We start from the raw sequence: 19,549 nt of genomic DNA on the forward strand, positions 1-19,549 counted from the left end.
AAACAAAAATCACATGCTCACAACAGGTTTAGTACGTTTTTTTGACACGAATCTATATTAGCTGGACTAAATTAGTTAGACTGTCTATATTATACCCTTTAAGATACGGGTCTGCTCCAGATCCTGCGTGAACACATAATACCCTATGTAAGTAAATTTTAAATAACCCAAATAGCCGCCCACCCAACCGGTTAAACTAAAAATAACCGGTAAAGATATATATATGCCTCCTCTGCCTATGCCACTGGTGATGAACTCATTATGGCTATTCAAACTCAGAGTTTTTCTTACTACATAGGCGGCTAAACGAAGCCCCATTCTTGATTTGTCCAACCCCAACCCCCTTATTAGTAGCCGAAGTAAAGACTTTCCTTGTTCTACTCTTCAAACTCGGAGATTGAAAAAGATCACTTTATACAACGATAGAGACAAGATCTCTATATGTTGATAGATACCCGAGAGATTGAGTCCTAGGGAGAGAGAGAAAGGAAGCATTACTCCCCAAAAACGTGCAACCAACCTTTCCTTCCCGCTTCTTCCTTGAGAAGAGAAGGTAGGGGCTCTGTTTTCACATCCGTTCCATATCATTATTCATTTTTAAGATCTCCCAGTATAATCGAATGGTAACTGAATCATTCCAATAGTTCCGAACAAGTCCTGCATGGGCTCTTTGTCGAATGAGTTTGCATTCCTCAATCCAATCTTTAAACTTTCGACGTCTAGAATAACTCGTTGGAGCACCCCCTCCATTCACCTTTCATTCCCATATGCATCGGCATATCTAGGTTCTCCCAACCCAACGGGTTCCCTTTCTTTCGAAATGACATTGCCAAAAGTCGAATCAAAGGCTTGACAGGAGAGCTTCTGGGCCACAGAAGATGCTTTTATATATATATATATATATATATATATATATATATATATATATATATATATATATATATATATATATAAAATTCTGTATTATATGTCTATAATTATTGTATAATCTATGTATATGGCTATAAAAAGTAAACAATGAATATGTCTGGTTATTAGTTTAAAGATCTTTACACAAATAGCCAACCATATTCATTGTTTACTTATATAGCCATTAATATAGTTTACACATTGATTATATACGATTATCCATATATAATACAAAAATTATGTAAATATTATACATTCATTAACTATTTTTAGTTTACGCGGTTGGGTGAGCGGCTATTTAAATTAATTCTTATTTTAAATACTGGATGATTAAGAAAAAGTAGTGTATGTATTATATTTATATTTTATTGACTTAAATTTTGAATCGATCTGTATGTATCAACTATTAATTAGTTTATTTTCTTAACTGAATCGAAATGGATCTCTATATATCATATGTTAATTTTATTTATTATTTTTCATCTAAAATCTGCTCATTTTTTGAATTGAGACGTCATACTATATGTGCTTTCCCATTGACCCTTGAGTTATTAAACTCCATAGATTGTTCGGTGATTATTTAATAGCTTTCTTAATTCTATTGATAGTAATGCATGCTTAGAATTTATTTTCTGCCTCAAATTGTGTATTATGTCGTGTTCTCCTTTGATGGTATGTACACTTATTTATTTTCTGCCTCATGTTGAACATTAGGCTCAAAAAGATTTAAACAAATAGCTAACATGTAGTAAGTGCTTTAATAGCCATTCCTTTTTACAAACTGAATGCCTAACTTCTCAAATTCATGCCACAAGATATAGACCTATATGTTTCACATATAATTGATGGAAACCTCATTTATGTTCAAGTCGTTATATTCTTATTCGATATTATATCGAATCAAATCCAATAATTTCCAGAGTTCTAACGTGTACGATTACAAAATCAATATTGTGGCACGTCGCATAAGCATAATCCAATTTGTCCTTGCTTATCAATAGGAAGATTATGTTTACATTGATGGTGTGCACGCTTATTTATTTTCTGCATCAAGTTGAAAATTAGGCTAAGATTTCTCATAGCCATTCATCTATTTCGAACTGAATGCCTAACTTCTCAAATTCATGCCACAAGATATAGACCTATATGTTCCACATATAATTGATGAAAAATCTCATTTATGTTCAAGTAGTCACTTTCTATCCGATATTATATCGAATCAAATCTAATAATTTCCTGAGTTCTAACATGTACAATTATAAAATCAATATTGTGGCACGTCGCATAAGCATAATCCAATAGGAAGATTACATTTACATTGATGGTATTCACACTTATTTATTTTCTACCTCAAGTTGAAAATTAGGCTCAAATTTCTGATAGCCATTCATCTTTTCGAACTGAATGCCTAACTTCTCAAATTCATCCCACAAGATATAAACCTATATGTTCCATATATAATTGATGGAAAACCCTATTTATGTTCAAGTAGTCACTTTCTTATCAGATATTATATCAAATCAAATTCAATAATTTCCTGAGTTCTAATGTGTGCGATTACAAAATCAATATTTTGGCATATCGCATAAGCATAATCCAATTTGCCCTTGCTTATCAAGTTGAAAATTATGCTCTAATTTCTAATAGCCATTCATATGTTTCGAACTGAATGTCTAACTTCTCAAATTCATGCACAAGATATAGACCTATATGTTCCACATATATTTGATGGAAAACCATATTTATATTCAAGTAGTCACTTTGTTATCCATTATTATATCGAATCAAATCTAATAATTTCCTAAGTTCTAACGTATACGATTACAAAATCAAATATTGTGGCACATCGCATAAGCATAATCTTATATTGTCTTTCTCTTGATTTAGTACAGTAGACATATAAAATGAAAATGTATTTTTAGCATAGCGTGAAAAGGGCCAAAAGTTCAATTCAAGTCAGAACTACAAGTTAATGTCATTAATGAGCTAGGACATTTATCAATAAACTTAGAAAATACTAAAACCTCGCGCTGCAATTTATACAGCAAATTGAGCAGTTATTGTCTCTTTTTGATGTCTTTCCTTAGTGAGAATATTTCTCACAGAATTGTGAAGAAAACTCTTAATACATCTATCTTCTTATATTTTGCTGCCATGAGATCACATGTATTCTTTTTGAACAAGACAAAGTTCAGATTCATACGACAAAAAGACAGAAAAACATTGTTCTAGACTAATAAATTTAACCTATAACCTATTCATAACTCAGTTTTGCCAGAAGATCATATTTCTGGAAATAAACTTCATTTTCAAGATAGCACGGAGTATCTTATACCCGAAGAACACAACAAAATTAGTAATTTACACATTCTTTTTTATATATACCGTACAAATGCTACTAGTACCCTATCAAATAATCAAAATACTAATGCGTCTGATCATGGTACTTTCAGCTTCTTCAGCTCTACCCATGAAATGGTAATGGTTGATTTTGACCAAAACCAAATCACGAGACCAAAATTAATCGGGCCGGGGAGTTCCGACGGAGTGTTAAAATCCATAATGAACCGTTCGAAGCAAAAAAGCTACCAACATTGTTCGGTTTCCCACTTCCGGCGAGTAGTGTAATGGCTACGAGCTCCCGCCGACGATACTCCGACAGATCGTCCAAATCTATTCCCAAATAGTGTCCGATCATATTTGGCACGTTTCTCTGGATCGGAGAGAGTAGCATAAGCTGATTGAACTCTAATAAAGTCAGCTGCTGACGAATTCTGCTGAAATCGGACGACATCGGGATGCAAAATTCTGGCTAATCTCCGGTAAGCAGACTTAATTTCATGAGTAGTAGCACCAGCTTGAAGTCCTAGAACTTCATACAACGATGACTGTGAGGCGATGTTAGAGCTAGCTGTAGTCCTTTCGGCGGTGGAGTAAGCGGCGGAAACAGAGAACGATCGCTGCTGCCGGAAGCTGACGGAGCTCGGTGGTGTTAGTGGCGTACCGGCGGAAAATTTGGAGCCGGTAATTGAAGTTGAGAGAAAAAAAAAAGAAGTAGAAGCCATTCGATTGGAATTTTTGGTTCTAGAACAATTTGGTTAGTTATTGTGTGAATGTTTGGATAGGTCATAGGTTAAGGAACGTATTCCTATTTATAGTGGTAGTGTCATAGGCGGGTGAAGCATTTACTTTTAATATAATTTAATTCAACACAATATCTTTGACACAGGATCTTTAGCTCAATTCATTCAAATATAAAAATTAATTATTAAAACCCATGTCATATATTGGTCATTATTTTTTTTGTTTTTCCGCCTAATTTTAGTATCGAGACCCTAATTAATTTAGATTCATATCGCATAAAGTTATTCAAAAGGAAAGTGCTCTCTAGCAGGATAAATAGCACTTATTAAAGTGTATGGTCTTAAATTTTTGTCTCCTTTTACTCTATAGGCAGAATTTCAAGTTTAACAAGTATTGCTTCTCATTTGTCCATGCGCAACACTTTAGTTTTTAACCTTAAGATTTTGCCCATAACCTTAAGCCTATGAGACAAATGGAGATCAAAAATTAAAGACCACCATAAAAAATATCATATTCTGCAATTTTGTGATCAAATTATAAGTCTAATTAAAAGTAGTAGGGGTTGTTTAATATAATGGTGGAATATTCCAAGATATTTTATAAAGTGGGATATTCCATGAAATTAGTTATCCCACCGGGATAGCTAATTTCTTCATTTTCATATAAAAGTAATTTCGGTATTAACTAATACCACAAACCAAATATAGTATAAAGTTAATCCCAAATTTTATTCGAAAATTATTATCATATCTCATGTATCAAACGACCCCATAGAATCATATTCATCTATTACAATCTTTGATGATATTTGGACTTAATTGAGAATGAGCCATAATCTAAAATTTCCCATGTCATATAATTGACTATAGTCATCTGATCTGAAATGCTAGCAATATGGTAAAATACGTGTGTGGTAAGGTTCTTGTTTTGGACGTAGGCTTATCCATTGGTGACTCTGAGAGTCTGAATTTTTGTTGTCTACCTCGTAAGTTATGCATTAAGTCATGGGACAACTATGAATTACTAGGACTTATTTTGTCCGCAGCTGCTTGTTCTTTTCTAATCCAGCTTCAATTCTGCTCGACTATCAAAATCATAGTGGAACTACATATGTTTTCTAACAGCTAAAATAAAAGTTTCAACAACTAAAAACGAAAGTATAAAGTTTTCAATCCACAATAATTGATAAAGTTATTTCTGTATCACATATAGATTACGGGTTCAATTCGTAGAAACAGTCTCTAATACTTGCATTTGAGGTAAGCTGTCTACATCATACTTTTCGGGTGCAATCCTTCCCCGGACCCTACATAAATACAACATATTTTGTGAACCGACCTGCTTTTTTAATTAGTAAGCTTTATAATTTGTGTTTTGCTCTTACTCCCTCCGGTCCGAAATAAGTAATTTTTTTGGCCTTTTTCTTGTGGTCCAAAATAAGTGATTTTTTCAGATTTCAAGAATGAATTAATTATTTTTTTCCTGCATTGCCCTTGGAGTAATTAATGTTAGAGTATGTGTTAGGAGTGTTTATGTGAAGAGACAATAAAGATTAATATGATCAATTTCATTGCTAATTAATGTTAAAAGGTGAATTTCTTATATGTGTGAAAACAACCAAAAAATCACTTATTTTGGACCGGAGTAGTTAAATTCACATTGACCTCAAGAGGTGGAGATCAATCTTGATAAATTTAAAGATACATTCCTCCAACACAGAAACGTTCAAGTTATAGCGTAAACAACATATCTTAAATACTCAAATAAGTAAAACATAAATTCATAACTTAATCAGATACATGCGTATAGTTGTTTAAACAATATTGCATGACATATAAGATGGGGCGATGCAAGGATGGATAAGATTAAGAATGAAGATATCCGAGAGAAGGTGGGCGTGGCCCCCATGGAGGACAAGATGCGGGAAGTAAGACTCAGATGGTTCGGGCACATTCAGAGGAGGAGCACTGATGCACCGGTGAGGAGGTGTGAGCGACTGGCTGTAGTGGGCACGCAGAGAGGTAGAAGGCGACCTAAGAAGTATTGGGGAGAGGTGATCAAACAGGACATGGCACGACTTAGGATTACTGAGGACATGGCCCTTGACAGGGAATTATGGAGGTCGAGTACTAAGGTTGTAGGTTAGGGGAAAGTTGTGAATATTTCTACAACACAATAGAGAGAGATTAGCCAATTAGGAGTTAGACTAAGAATGTCATTGGTCGTCTATTGATGCAGGGCTTTACCTGCTAGTTTTACTATACCAGCCATCTATTTCGTATTTTGTATTCTGTATTTCATATTTCATATCTCTTATACTGCTGTTATTTTATTATGCATTTTTATGGTATTAATATATCGGCTCCTGTTGCTTTTTGAGCCGAGGGTCTCCTGGAAACAGCCTCTTTACCCTTCGAGGTAGGGGTAAGATCTGCGTACATATTACTCTCCCCATACCCTACTTGTAAAATTATACTAGGTCGTTATTGTTGTTGTTGTATATAAGATGGGGCGATGTATAGAATTTTGTACTCTTGTGACAACTAGCATATTATGGATATTTAATGCTGAATTCGTTCAGTGGGTTCCTCGCTACTATATACGCGTAACCGGTAAATGTGCACCGCAGTACAAGGACGTCGGCACCGAAACCCATGTAGTAATGAATTTGGATGCAGGTTTAGTATGCTTGTTTGGCACGAATTTGTATTAGTTAGATCATTTACGTCACACTTTTTGGAATACGATTTTTTTCCGATGTATTAGAATACTCTGTGTAAGTAAATTTAAAATACTGGATGATTAAGAAAAAGTGGCGTATGTATTATATTCATATTTTATTGACTTAAATTTTGAATCGATCTTTATTCATCAACTATTTATTAATTTATTTTCTTAAATGAAGCGAAATGGATTACTATGTATCAGCTGGTAATTTATTTATTATTTTTTAACTAAGGCATGCAGAGGATAATCTACTCATCTTTTTGATTTGAGACGTCATGCTATATGTGATTCCCATTGACCCTAGAGTTCTGGAACCCATAGAATGTTCGATGATTATTAATAACTTTCTTGATACTATTGATGGTATGCATGCTTAGACTTTATTTCTGCCTCAAATTGTATATCATCTCGTGTTTTCCAATGATATATGCACGCTTATTTATTTTCTGCCTCATGTTGAATGTCAAGCTCAGTAAAAATTTTAACAAATAGCTAACATGTAGTAAGTGTTTCTAATAGTTATTTCTTTGTTTCGAACTGAGTGCCTAACTTCTCAAATTCATGTCATAAGATATAAATTTACAAGTGTTTGACTCAAAAGATTTTTAATTCTTTTTAAGCAAATCAATCAAAAATGGAAGAGGTAAATCGTAGTCAAACTCAATTCATACTGGATCGGAAGACAAAGTAGCAATAACCAATTGAAAGATGCAGTAATTGCTAACACATATAAGCCAAGTGGAACATTGGGAGATCTTATTAATAATTGAAGTGTCTCCTTCTCCTCCTCCATGGAGGGGGAGTAGGATTTACAATGGTTTTCCTTTTCTCTCAAGGTGGAGCTACTTTCTCTCTATTGACTTGTCCTCCTGCTCGAGGAGTTAGCCTGCCCCTATGGGCTTACTTGAGCTGATATATATATAATCGAAAGACCCTTTTACCCTTGCCATGACTTTGGCGTGCCAAAGGCAGTGAGGTTTCGTGGTTGCGGAAAATGCTCTGCTCTTGTTGTTGTGTTGAGTGCCTTAAAAGAGGGGTTAGATTGACTTAATTGCCTTTTTACCCAGTGACAGAAATGCGATCGTGACCGCCCTGGTCGGAGTGGTCAGATTTTGACCAATACAGTTAGTCCCTACGTTCGTCGGGATCGTGCCTCATTGGGGCCGGCGGACGGATCACATATGCGACGTAGTCGAGAGGAATCTGACCCCTCGTTCTGTTCTTTAGTCGTGAATTGCAAACGTGTAGAAATAACGTCGTCTGAGTTCGAGCGAGGTTGAACTGTTCTGTTTCAGTTGATCGCGAAGGTCGTTGGCCTTAGAAGTTATTTCGAACTTATCGAAATGACGGCGTCTGAGTTCGAGTGAGGTCGAACTTTTCTATTTCTGTTGATAGCGAAGGCCCTTGGCCTTAGAAGTTATTTCAAACTTATAGAAATGGCGGCGTCTGAGTTCGAGCGAGGTCGAACTTTTCTATTTCTCTTGATGGCGAAGGCCCTTGGCCTTAGAGGTTATTTCGAACTTATCGAAATGACGGCGTCTGAGTTCGAGTGAGGTCTAACTTTTCTATTTCTCTTGATGGCAAAGACCCTTGGCCTTAGAGGTTATTTTGAGCTTATCGAAATGACGGCATCTGAGTTCGAGCGAGGTCGAACTTTTCTATTTCTGTTGATAGCGAAGGCCCTTCGCCTTAGAGGTTATTTCGAACTTATCGAAATGACGGCATCTGAGTTCGAGCGAGGTCGAACTTTTCTATTTCTGTTGATGGTGAAGGCCCTTGGCCTTAGAGGTTATTTCGAACTTATCAAAATGACGGCATCTGAGTTCGAGCGAGGTCGAACTTTTCTATTTCTGTTGATGGCGAAGGCCCTTGGTCTTAGAGGTTATTTCGAACTTATCGAAATGACGGCATCTGAGTTCGAGCAAGGTTGAACTTTTCTATTTCTGTTGATGGCGAAGGCCTTTGGCCTTAGAGGTTATTTCGAACTTATCGAAATGACGGCATCTGAGTTCGAGCGATGTGAGAATGCCTTTTCGGTATTCACGTATCATCGCGATGGTATTAGAATTGAAACGCCGGTAGGTAAACAAAACATTGCTTCGTGCGAGCCATCATTATGACCCACGTTTCCGAGGAACTGAAACGTTTCGCGTCCCATCAGGTTCGAATGGCGACTCTTGGGTTTCGAGCTTGGGGGATTTGTCTCTTATAAATAGGGGGATCTTGTTATTTGCTTCTCACACTTTAGTGTTCATTTTAAGGAAATTCCCCTGATATCTCCTTTTCTGATACCTCGAGTTCTTGCTTACTTTCTTGCTTATTGCGATCTTTAGTTTTTTCACTTTTCCCGGAGAGTTTTTCCCTTTTGGCTAAAGATGGCCAGTGCTTCTTCCCGCGGCAATCTTCTTGTAGCCCCTCCGGCAACTGAGGACCCTGTTCAGGCTACCGGGGAATCGAGCATGGTGGAGGATGTGGAGGTTCCTTGGGTAGATGATATCCTACCCCGCCCTAGGAGGGACGCGATTGACTTCAGCATCGGCGGTGGAACGGAACCGGAGAACATTACTCCCGTTATAGGAGAGAGAATGATCGTGGATTTGAGGGAGCAATGGGGAATCCCTAGCTTCATCGAGATATAGACGACGGGGAGGAACGACCGAGTTTAATACGACCGCCCCGGTTTTTGTATGTTCTATGCCTACCCCTTCATTGTTGGGTACGCGCTCCCGCTTCCTATGTTAGTAGTGGATTTCTGCCGCTACTGTGAGGTGTGTCCTGCTCAACACTCTCCTTATTTATACAAGTTGTTTCTCATGCTGCTCAAATACGCGGAGCTTGCCGGTCGTAAGGTTACTCTGGGCCATGTGCTTAGCCTATTTGCTCCCCAATTGATTCGAGGCATGATGATTCATGCGCGTCATCAGGGATCGAAGGGTCTAGTGGTGAAGATGGATGATAGAACTAATCGTCGCTTTTACGAGGATTTTTTCAATGTGCGGACCGAGCACATTGTGGCAGACCCGACTGGGTTCCCCGAGAGATGGAATTTTGCGCGTAAGCATGCGTCGTTGATTAACAGAATGTTCGATTTCTCTTTTTCTCCCCCCTCCCCTCTCTTTTTTTTACGTTGCGGGTACTGAATTGTCTCGTTATTCTATAGCCGAGAAGTTTCCTCCACCGCCTCTTGAAAGGATTCGTGAATGGGTGGAAGCCGTTCTTCCCCACACAGTGGGGATTCGCACCTGGTCGACTTTTCATGAAAGGTTTGGACGTAGGCCCCCTACAGGTGAGATGGCGCCCTTATTTATTGTTCTCCTTTATTCGTTTTTTGTCATGTCTTATACCTCGTTTGTCATTGTCAGGGAGAGTACGGAGAGCCAGGGATCCTCAATTGCCCTTTCGTTGGCCGGCTACGTCCGATCGTCTTGTCGCGGTACCTGCTACTCATCCTTCGTCGAGGGCAGCTTCGATCGAATCTGCGGCCTTGGTTGCCCCAGCTAGGACTGCCTCTCAGTACGAGGTTCATCCTACGAATGAATCACCTTCAACTAGGGAGGAGGAAGGATCGTCGAAGAGACGGAGGGTAGAGTTCGAGGTGGCGCCTCCAACAGTGATTAACCTGGACGAGTCTCCCCCGACGGGTTTGGGGGAAGGTGTTGCTACGACGTCTTTCGTAGAGGCGGAGCGAGTTGTTGAAGTAAACGCCGGTGGTAGGTGCCTGGAAACTCCGGTCGTTGCAATGCCTCAGCCAGAAATTCCCGATGTTATTGATGGTCAGCGCCCTGGAGGGGTAGAGAACCAGACCTCCGGTACCGCTGTAGTGACTTCGGACGTGCCCACTTTGTCTGCGGCGGGTCGAACCTCTCCTGCTGCAGCGGAAAGGGGGAAAGGCGTGGTGATTGATGAGTACGAATCCGAGTCAGACCCGGATCCTGACGACGTCAGAATGTTCGATGAGGGCCTTACTCATTCGGTGGTTCACGTCGGGGGGTCAGCTCGAGTTCTCAGAATTCCTTCCGATGTGAACCTTTTGGCGTAGGGGGATAACTTAGTGCCACAATTTAGCCTGATGTGCTTGGAAGCAGAGAACGAGTCCCTGTGGAGTATCCCTGATACCGAGTTGAGGGATGAGGTGGTCGTCATGGGCTTGAGGGTATGATATATTTTTGGCTTTTGTTTTGGACTTTCCCTTTGCCCTAAAGCATTAGTTTAATCGCCTTTCCTTTTTTTAGACGTATATGGTGGAGGTGGAAAGCATCCATAGGGCCAACACCCGGTCGAGGATCTTCTTGTAGATATTGGGGAAATACCATTGCTATCGCGACAGGTGTCGTGAATTGCATGAACGGTTGAACACGAACCCCCGTAACCGGGCTCTAGGTGAGGAGTTGGAGAGGAGGGATCAAGAGCTGCTGCAGACGATCCGTAGTAAAAGCGAGCTCGAGGAGCAACTCTGCCTCAAGGATGAGGAGCTCGAATTGGGCAAGGGTGTCGCCGCAGAATGTGAGTATTTGCAGGGCAAACTGAGGTCCATGCAGTCGGAGATGGACCAGAACTTGATTCGGGTCGAGACGATGAGCGCGGAATGGAGAGGAAAACTTACCGCGTTGGAGGATTAGGTCGCTGACTTGGAGAACGTTGAGAGATCCTAGTCTGCGGCCTTGGTGAGGGCAGAGGCTTTAGAAAAAACCATTCGTTTGCTCCGGTCTGAGCAGGAATCAGAGAGGGCGACAGCAACCCTCATGGAGGCGAGGCTCGAGGAGCGAATTTGTACGATTGATCAAGAAGTTTCGGTCCTGGCAGATTGAGTCAGGGCCCTGGAGGCAGAGAATGAGCGATTGAAGGCTCAAGCTGAATCATCTCATGTTGTTATTCCCCGCCAGACTTATGAGCTCTGGGTCTATGCCGAAGCTCAGCGTGACATTTCTAAGAGTTTGTTGGAAGCGGGCACCATGACCGAGGATGCATATGAAGAAGCGCGAGCGAAAGCTCGTGAGGCTTGCATCAACTGTTGGTATGACGCGGTGACGCCTGAAGCTAATGGGGGCACTAATGGTGATGATGATGATGGTGGTGGCGCCGAGTGAAAAATATTTTTACTTCTGTTTCATTTTCATTTCATTGGTAGGCTGGTATTTGTTCGCTCCCCCTTTTTTTTCGTTGGTCTGGGCCTATTATAAGCGGCAATTGTCCGCACTCATGACTTTTCAATAATAAAGAGTTTTTCGCCGTTTGCCTTGCATCTCAATTTTCGTTATTAATTGTGCAGCCTTAGTGCGAAACGGGAGCTCGTCTGACGAGTCCCGATCTTTTTTCTTCTGATGGCGAAGGCCCTTGGCCTTAAGGGTGTTATTTCGAACTTATCGAAATAACCACCCGTCGTGATTCAAGCGAGGTCGAATCCTGCTTTTACTTTGATGGCGAAGACCCTTAGCCTTAAGGGTGTGATTTTGAACTTATCAAAACAACCACCTGTCGTGATTCGAACGAGGTCGAATCATGCTTTTACTTTGATGGCAAAGGCCCTTAGCCTTAAGGGTGTTATTTCGAACTTATCGAAATAACCACCCGTTGTGATTCGAACGAGGTCGAATCCTGCTTTTACTTTGATGGCGAAGGCCCTTAGCCTTAAGGGTGTTATTTCGAACTTATCGAAATAACCACCCGTCGTGATTCGAGCGAGGTTGAATCCTGCTCTTACTTTGATGGCGAAGGCCCTTAGTCTTAAGGGTGTTATTTCGAACTTATCAAAATAACAACCTGTCGTGATTCGAACGAGGTCGAATCATGCTTTTACTTTGATGGCGAAGGCCCTTAGCCTTAAGGGTGTTATTTCGAACTTATCGAAATAACCACCCGTCGTGATTCGAACGAGGTCGAATCCTGCTTTTACTTTGATGGCGAAGGCCCTTAGCCTTAAGGGTGTTTTCGAACTTATCGAAATAACCACCCGTCGTGATTCGAACGAGGTCGAATCCTACTTTTACTTTGATGGCGAAGGCCCTTGGCCTTAAGGGTGTTATTTTGAACTTGTTGAAATAACCACCCGACGTGATTCGAACGAGGTCGAATCCTGCTTTTACTTTGATGGCAAAGGCCCTTGGCCTTAAGGGTGTTATTTCGAACTTATCGGAATAACCACCTGTCGTGATTCGAACGAGGTCGAATGCTACTTTTACTTTGATGGCGAAGGCCTTTAGCCTTAAGGGTGTTATTTCGAACATATCGTGATTCGAACGAGGTTGAATCCTGCTTTTACTTTGATGGCGAAGGCCCTTAGCCTTAAAGGTGTTATTTTGAACTTATCGAAATAACCACCCGTCGTGATTCGAACGAGGCCGATTCCTACTTTTACTTTGATGGCGAAGGCTCTTATCCTTAATGGTGTTATTTCGAACTTGTCGAAATAACCACCCGTCGTGATTCGAACGAGGTCGAATCCTGCTTTTACTTTGATGGCGAAGGCCCTTAGCCTTAAGGGTGTTATTTCGAACTTATCAAAATAACCACCCGCCGCGATTTGAACGAGGTCGAATCTTGCTTTTACTTTGATGGCGAATACTTTTCGCGGAAGTCCTAGTTTGGTCAGCATTGATCGCATCAGATGGTTCAACGTCACGGGCACGAGGTGTCAATATTTTGCACGGGTTCGCGTTGCACACGTGCTGCAGTTTCCTGTTCGATTTTGGCCTTTTTTTGTTCGTTTTTTTAGAAGACGTCGTCGACCGGGAGGGTTTTGGCTGTATCGAAAAGGATTTCTGGTTCCTCAATCTAGGTACCCCTACGTTCGTTCGCTCGCATGGGTTTCGTATACCCGGCTTGACGGAGTATGGCGGATGAGGACGAGATGTTCCTTGCCTCTGCCCGGAAGCTTTGAGAGAAGGGGAGAAACTGGATTGCGGCACCTTTCGCCTTGTCCGAGATATTCGAAGCTGATAGAGCGAGGAGTTCTCGACCTCGCGAATCTGCTTGATTTCTTTTCCCTCAGCGCGCTGCCTCTGAATCTGGTGTGAATTTGGCTCTATTCTCGTGTTTCTTAGCTTCGATCCAGGAAAAACTAGGAGTTTTCACTAGGAAATCCTCACAGACGGCGCCAAATTGTTTGACTCAAAAGATTTTCAATTCTTTTAAAGCAAATCAATCAAAGATGGAAGGGGTAAATCGTAGTCAAACTCAAATCATACTGGATCGGAAGACAAAGTAGCAATAACCAATTGAAAGATGTTGTAATTGCAAACAGATATAAGCCAAGTGGAACATTGGGAGATCTTATTAATAATTGAAGTGTCTCCTTTTCCTCTTCCTTGGAGGGGGAGTAGGATTTAAATTGGTTTTCCTTTTCTCTCGAGGTGGAGCTACTTTATCTCTACTGACTTGTCCTCCTGCTCGATGAGTCAGCTTGCCCCCTTGGGCTTACTTGAGCTGATATATATATAATCGAAAGACCCTCTTACCCTTGCCACGACTTTGGCGTGCCTAGGGCAGTGAGGTTTCCTGGTTGCGAAAAATGCCCTGCTCTTATTGTTGTGTTGAGTGCCTTAAAAGAGGGGTTGGATTGACTTTATTGGCTTCTTACCCAGTGACAGAAATACGGTCGTGATCGCCCTGGTCGGAGTGGTCATATTTTGACCAATACAATATGTTCCGTGTATAATTGATGAAAACCCCTATTTATGATCAAGTATTCATTTATGGTCGGAGTGGCACGTCGTATAAGCATAACCCAATTTGCCCTTGTTTATCAATAGGAAGATTATGTTTACACTGACGGTATGCACGCTTATTTATTTTCTGCCTCAAGTTGAAAATTAAGCTCAGCTTTCTAATAGCCATTTATCTGTTCCGAACTAAATGCCTAACTTCTCAAATTCATGCCACAAGATATAGACCTATATGTTCCACATATAATTGATGGAAAACCCCATTTATGTTCAAGTAGTCACTTTCTTACCCAATATTATATCGAATCAAATTCAATAATTTCCTGAGTTCTAACGTGTACAATTACAAAATCAATATTGTGGCACGTCGCATAAGCATAATCCAATTTTTCCTTGCTTATCAATAGGAACATTACGATTACACGCTTGTTTATTTTCTGCCTCAAGTTGAAAATTAGGTGCAGATGTCAATAGCCATTCCTTAGTTCCGACCTGATTACCTAACTTTTCAAGTTCATGCCACAAGATGTAGACCTATATGTTCCACATATAATTGATGGATAACCCCATTTATATTCAAGTAGTCACTTTCTTACCCAATATTATAACGAATCAAATCCAATAATTTTTTGAGTTCTAACATGTAGTCGTGTACAATTACAAATTCAATATTATGGCATGTCGCACAAGCATAATCCAATTTGCCCTTGCTTATCAATAGGAAGATTACGTTGACATTGATGCTATGCGTGCTTGTTTATTTTCTGCCTCAAGTTGAAAATTTGGCGCAGATTTCAAGTAGCTATTCCTCTGTTTCGAACTGATTGCCTAACTTCTCAAATTCATGCCACAAGATATTAGACCTATATGTTCCATATATAATTGATGGAAAACCCCATTTATGTTTAACTAGTCACTTTATTACCTAGTATTATATCGAATAAAATCCAATATCACTTTTAAGTGTCACATTGTGAGTATAATTTCCTGAATTCCAATGTGTAAATACAAAATCAATATTGTGAGTGCGCACGTCGCATAAGCGTAATCGAATTTGCCCTTCAATTGGAAGAGTACGTTTATCCAATTTGCACGTTGAAGATTGCTTTTCAATTTGATTTGAATGTTGAGCAATTAAACCAATCTCTGGCACATGTTTCTCTTAGTTTCATTTAATGTAAACTTCCAGAGTCAATTTCAATACATAGATTTTATTATTGTGAACAAGCAAATATATTTTATGTAATCTTTAAACAAAATTCCATTTCAAAGTACTTAAAAATATTTAGTCCCAAGTTTGTAATAAAAGGAAATAATAAAATTAATACATCAAAGTTCAAAATAAGAAAAAAAGCAAAATTGTGGAAGAAGCACAAAGAACTAAAAGAAAAAAGAAAAGTAACAAAAAAGAAAAAGTTAAAACAAGCGAAGAAAGAATAAAGTTGGCAAAAAATAAAAACTTTAAACTTAGGGGGGAAACGCGGAATATGATTAAAGAATAGGGATCAGATTGGTAAAATGAGAGCGCCCAAATTGTCGTAACAGGCTGAGCTGGACGCCCTTCTCGCATATTTAAATGCGAGCATTGACCACTCATCATATCCCCTTTAAACTTGCCTGAAGGATCATGTTTTTTTACGGTTTACCACCTCAACTTTTTATGTCAGCCACATCAGCCACATCTTTCTTCATTCTCCGATGTGGGATTGTTACTTTCAATTTTTTTATTGCCAAAAATTCTGACTCACCCCATGTAAACCCTAATTTCATTCTCCAACTATATCATAGGCTAATAATATTGAGATGTTTACCCTTAAGTTTATACCACTACTCATTATTCCCCTATCCCAATTTATATGATGATGCTTGATTGAATACGTATTTATAATTCTTTTTTTGTAAAACAGGTGTCAGAAATTTTTGTATTTATAAATCGTTACATTAAGGATAAATTAATAAGTTTAAAATTAAATTATCATTGATATACTTGTAAATATTTTTCCAATAATAAGAAGTTACTACAATTAAAAAAAATGTCATTATTTTTTAGACCGACTCAAAATCGCACTTCATATTATCAAGATATTCATAAAAAATTACAACAATTTTATATTATCAAGACATCCATAGAAAATTACAACAAATTTAGTTAAGGTCAAGCTACAAAATGCCCAATAAACATCATTCCCCATCACATTTGAACAGTCACTTCCACTAGAATCTAAATGTGGTTTGATTAGAAAAGAAGATTATCCCAAAATAATATATGCTGTTATAAATATATTATATTATGGATGTTCATTTAGTACTCTGTTGTAAATAAGCTTCCTGAAGAAGCTTATCCATATGGGATTCCACCGTAAATATGTTTATCTATTTAGTACTATATTGGAAATAAGCTTCCTGAAGAAGCTTATCACTTCGGTACCCGGTTATGGATAAACATTACCCCCAGTATAAGTTTATCCATACCGGGTATAATACGCTTATCTTTTCAGTACCCAGTTATGGATAAACATTACCCCCGGTAAAAGATTATCCATACCGGGTATAATAAGCTTATCCATTCAGTACTCCGTTATGGATAAATATTGCTCTCAGTAGAAGATTATCCATATCTGGTATAGCAGTAGCTTACACTGCAGCTTGTAGTAGCAGCTTACACAGCAGCTTGTAGTAGCAGCTTACGGAGCAGCTTCCTTTCTCCTATAAATAGAAGAGATTTCAGTTCATTATGTACATCAGTTTGAATTCGAATAATATATCAGTTTCTCTATATACTTGTCTTTACTTTATAGTCTTTATTTTATAACACGTTATCAGCACGAAGCTCTACCATCTCGAGCAAATATTTTGAAAGTATCTGAGGTAAGAACTTTCTTTTCCTAAATAATGTCAAATCTTTCTAAACTTGAATTTGTAGCCCTGGATATATCGGGCAAAAGCTACATGTATTGGGTACTTGATGCTGAAATTCATCTTGATGCGATGGGTCTGGTAGACACCATCAAAGAAAAAAAACCAGGCATCAAACCAAGACCGTGCCAAAGCAATGATATTCCTACGCCATCACCTTGATGAGGGCCTGAAAATGGAATATCTCACTATTAAAGATCCAGTCATACTGTGGAATAATTTGAAAGATAGATATGACCACCTGAAGATGGTCGTTCTTCCACAGGCACGTTATGATTGGACTCATCTAAGGCTACAAGATTTTAAATCTATCAGTGAGTATAATTCTGCTATGTTCAGAATTATTTCCCAATTAAAATTATGTGGTGATAATATTACTGATCATGATATGTTGGAGAAAACTTTCACCACTTTTCATGCCTCGAATATGCTCCTGCAGCAGCAATATCGAGAGATGGGATTTAAAAAGTATTCTGAACTTATCTCACATCTTCTTATAGCAGAGCAACATAATAGGTTATTAATGAAAAATCATGAAAGCCGACTTATTGGTTCTTGTCCATTCCCTGAAGTGAATGAGACGAACTTCCACCAAGCTAAACGTGGAAGAGGTCATGGCCCCAGTCGTGGTCATGGCCGTGGTCGGGGAAGAAACCCCAATCATGGTAATAATAATGCACCAAAGAAGCCTCCTCACCACCAGCAGTGGAAAAGGAAGGAACAAAAGCATGAAGCGGTGCAAGTGCCAAATGCAGAAAATGCATGCTATAGATGTGGAGGAAAAGGGCACTGGTCACGTACTTGTCGTACGCCAAAGCATCTGGTTGAGCTTTATCAAGCCTCCCTGAAGAAGACAGAGAAAAATGCTGAAGCAAATTTTATTTCTGAAGATAATTTAGACTTCATGCATTTGGATGTAGCTGATTACTTTGCACTCCCAGAAGGAGAAATAAGTCATGTAATCGGTAGTGAATCTGTAGAAATGTAAATATTTTAATTTGTGTTGTTTGTAATAAATAGTATGGTTATGTAATTATTGTACATAAATAAAAGTTATGTTTTGATAATGATATTTACTATAATATATTTTATTTATGTTATTTTGAAGAATATGGATAACCCTCAAATTATGTTTGGATCAAAGACAAATCATGAAGATATGTGTGTTATTGATAGTGGAACAACACATGCCATATTCAACGATCAGAAATACTTTTCTTATTTGCATAAGGAAAAAGCAAATGTTTCAACAATTTCTGGTAATATAAGTTTGATTGAAGGCTCCGGAAGAGCCATAATATTTCTGTCTAAGGGAACAAAACTTACTATAGACAATGCATTGTTCTCCTCCCAGTCCCGAAGAAACTTGTTGAGTTTTATAGATATCCGCCGAAATGGGTATCATGTAGAGACAATAGATGAAATGAACAGGGAATATCTTTGTATTACAAAGAATATTTCTGGTCAGAAATGCATTGTAGAAAAGTTACCAACTTTATCTTCTGGATTATACTATTCAAAAATTAGTACAATTGAAACACACTCTATCGTAAACCAGAAGTTTACGGATTCAAATACTTTTGTGCTTTGGCATGGCCGTTTGGGCCATCCCGGATCAATAATGATGAGACGAATTACTGAAAATTCGAGTGGGCATCCATTAAAGAACCTGAAGATTCTTACAAATGACGAATTTTCTTGTGATGCTTGTTATCAAGGAAAAATGATCACTAGACCATCACCAATGAAGGTTGATATTGAATCCCCTACCTTTTTAGAGCGTATACATGGGGATATATGTGGATCTATTCACCCACCAAATGGGTTGTTTAGATATTTTATGGTCCTAATAGATGCATCTTCAAGATGGTCTCATGTGTGTCTACTATCATCTCGCAACCTGGCGTTTGCAAAGCTATTAGCCCAAATAATTCGATTAAGGGCACAATTCCCAGATTATCCTATAAAGGCTATTCGCCTTGATAATGCTGGAGAATTCTCATCTCAAGCTTTTGATGATTATTGTTTATCCGTTGGGATAAAAGTTGAACATCCTGTAGCTTATGTTCATACTCAAAATGGCCTTGCAGAGTCATTTATTAAACGCTTGCAATTGATAGCAAGACCACTACTTATGAAAACAAAATTGCCCACTACTGTTTGGGGCCATGCTATCTTGCATGCAGCATCACTTATCCGTCTTAGACCGACACATTATAATAAATATTCTCCGTCACAATTAGTTTTTGGTC

At 38.8% G+C, this 19,549-nt stretch overlaps 1 protein-coding gene and 1 non-coding gene across 2 annotated transcripts; both read right to left on the bottom strand.

Moving 5' to 3' along the window:
* Nucleotides 1-3,196: 3,196 nt before the first annotated feature.
* Nucleotides 3,197-4,043, bottom strand: LOC107823181 (chaperone protein dnaJ 11, chloroplastic-like). The gene has a single exon (XM_016649778.2). It carries the CDS (start codon nt 3,972-3,974, stop codon nt 3,495-3,497), a length of 480 nt encoding a protein of 159 aa, XP_016505264.1. The 5' UTR covers nt 3,975-4,043; the 3' UTR covers nt 3,197-3,494.
* Nucleotides 4,044-15,882: 11,839 nt separating this feature from the next.
* On the bottom strand, nt 15,883-15,986 carry LOC142167738 (small nucleolar RNA Z279/snoR105/snoR108). The gene has a single exon (XR_012697824.1). It is a non-coding gene; the product is annotated as a small nucleolar RNA Z279/snoR105/snoR108 (small nucleolar RNA).
* Between the last annotated feature and the right edge of the window lie 3,563 nt (nt 15,987-19,549).

This window comes from Nicotiana tabacum, chromosome 12, assembly GCF_000715075.1.
Source record: "Nicotiana tabacum cultivar K326 chromosome 12, ASM71507v2, whole genome shotgun sequence".
Classification (NCBI taxonomy): Eukaryota; Viridiplantae; Streptophyta; class Magnoliopsida; order Solanales; family Solanaceae; genus Nicotiana; species Nicotiana tabacum.

Coding starts and splice junctions, on each gene's coding strand:
- LOC107823181 (XM_016649778.2), bottom strand. CDS start 3,974: ATGGCTTCTACTTCTTTTTTTTTTCTCTCAACTTCAATTACCGGCTCC.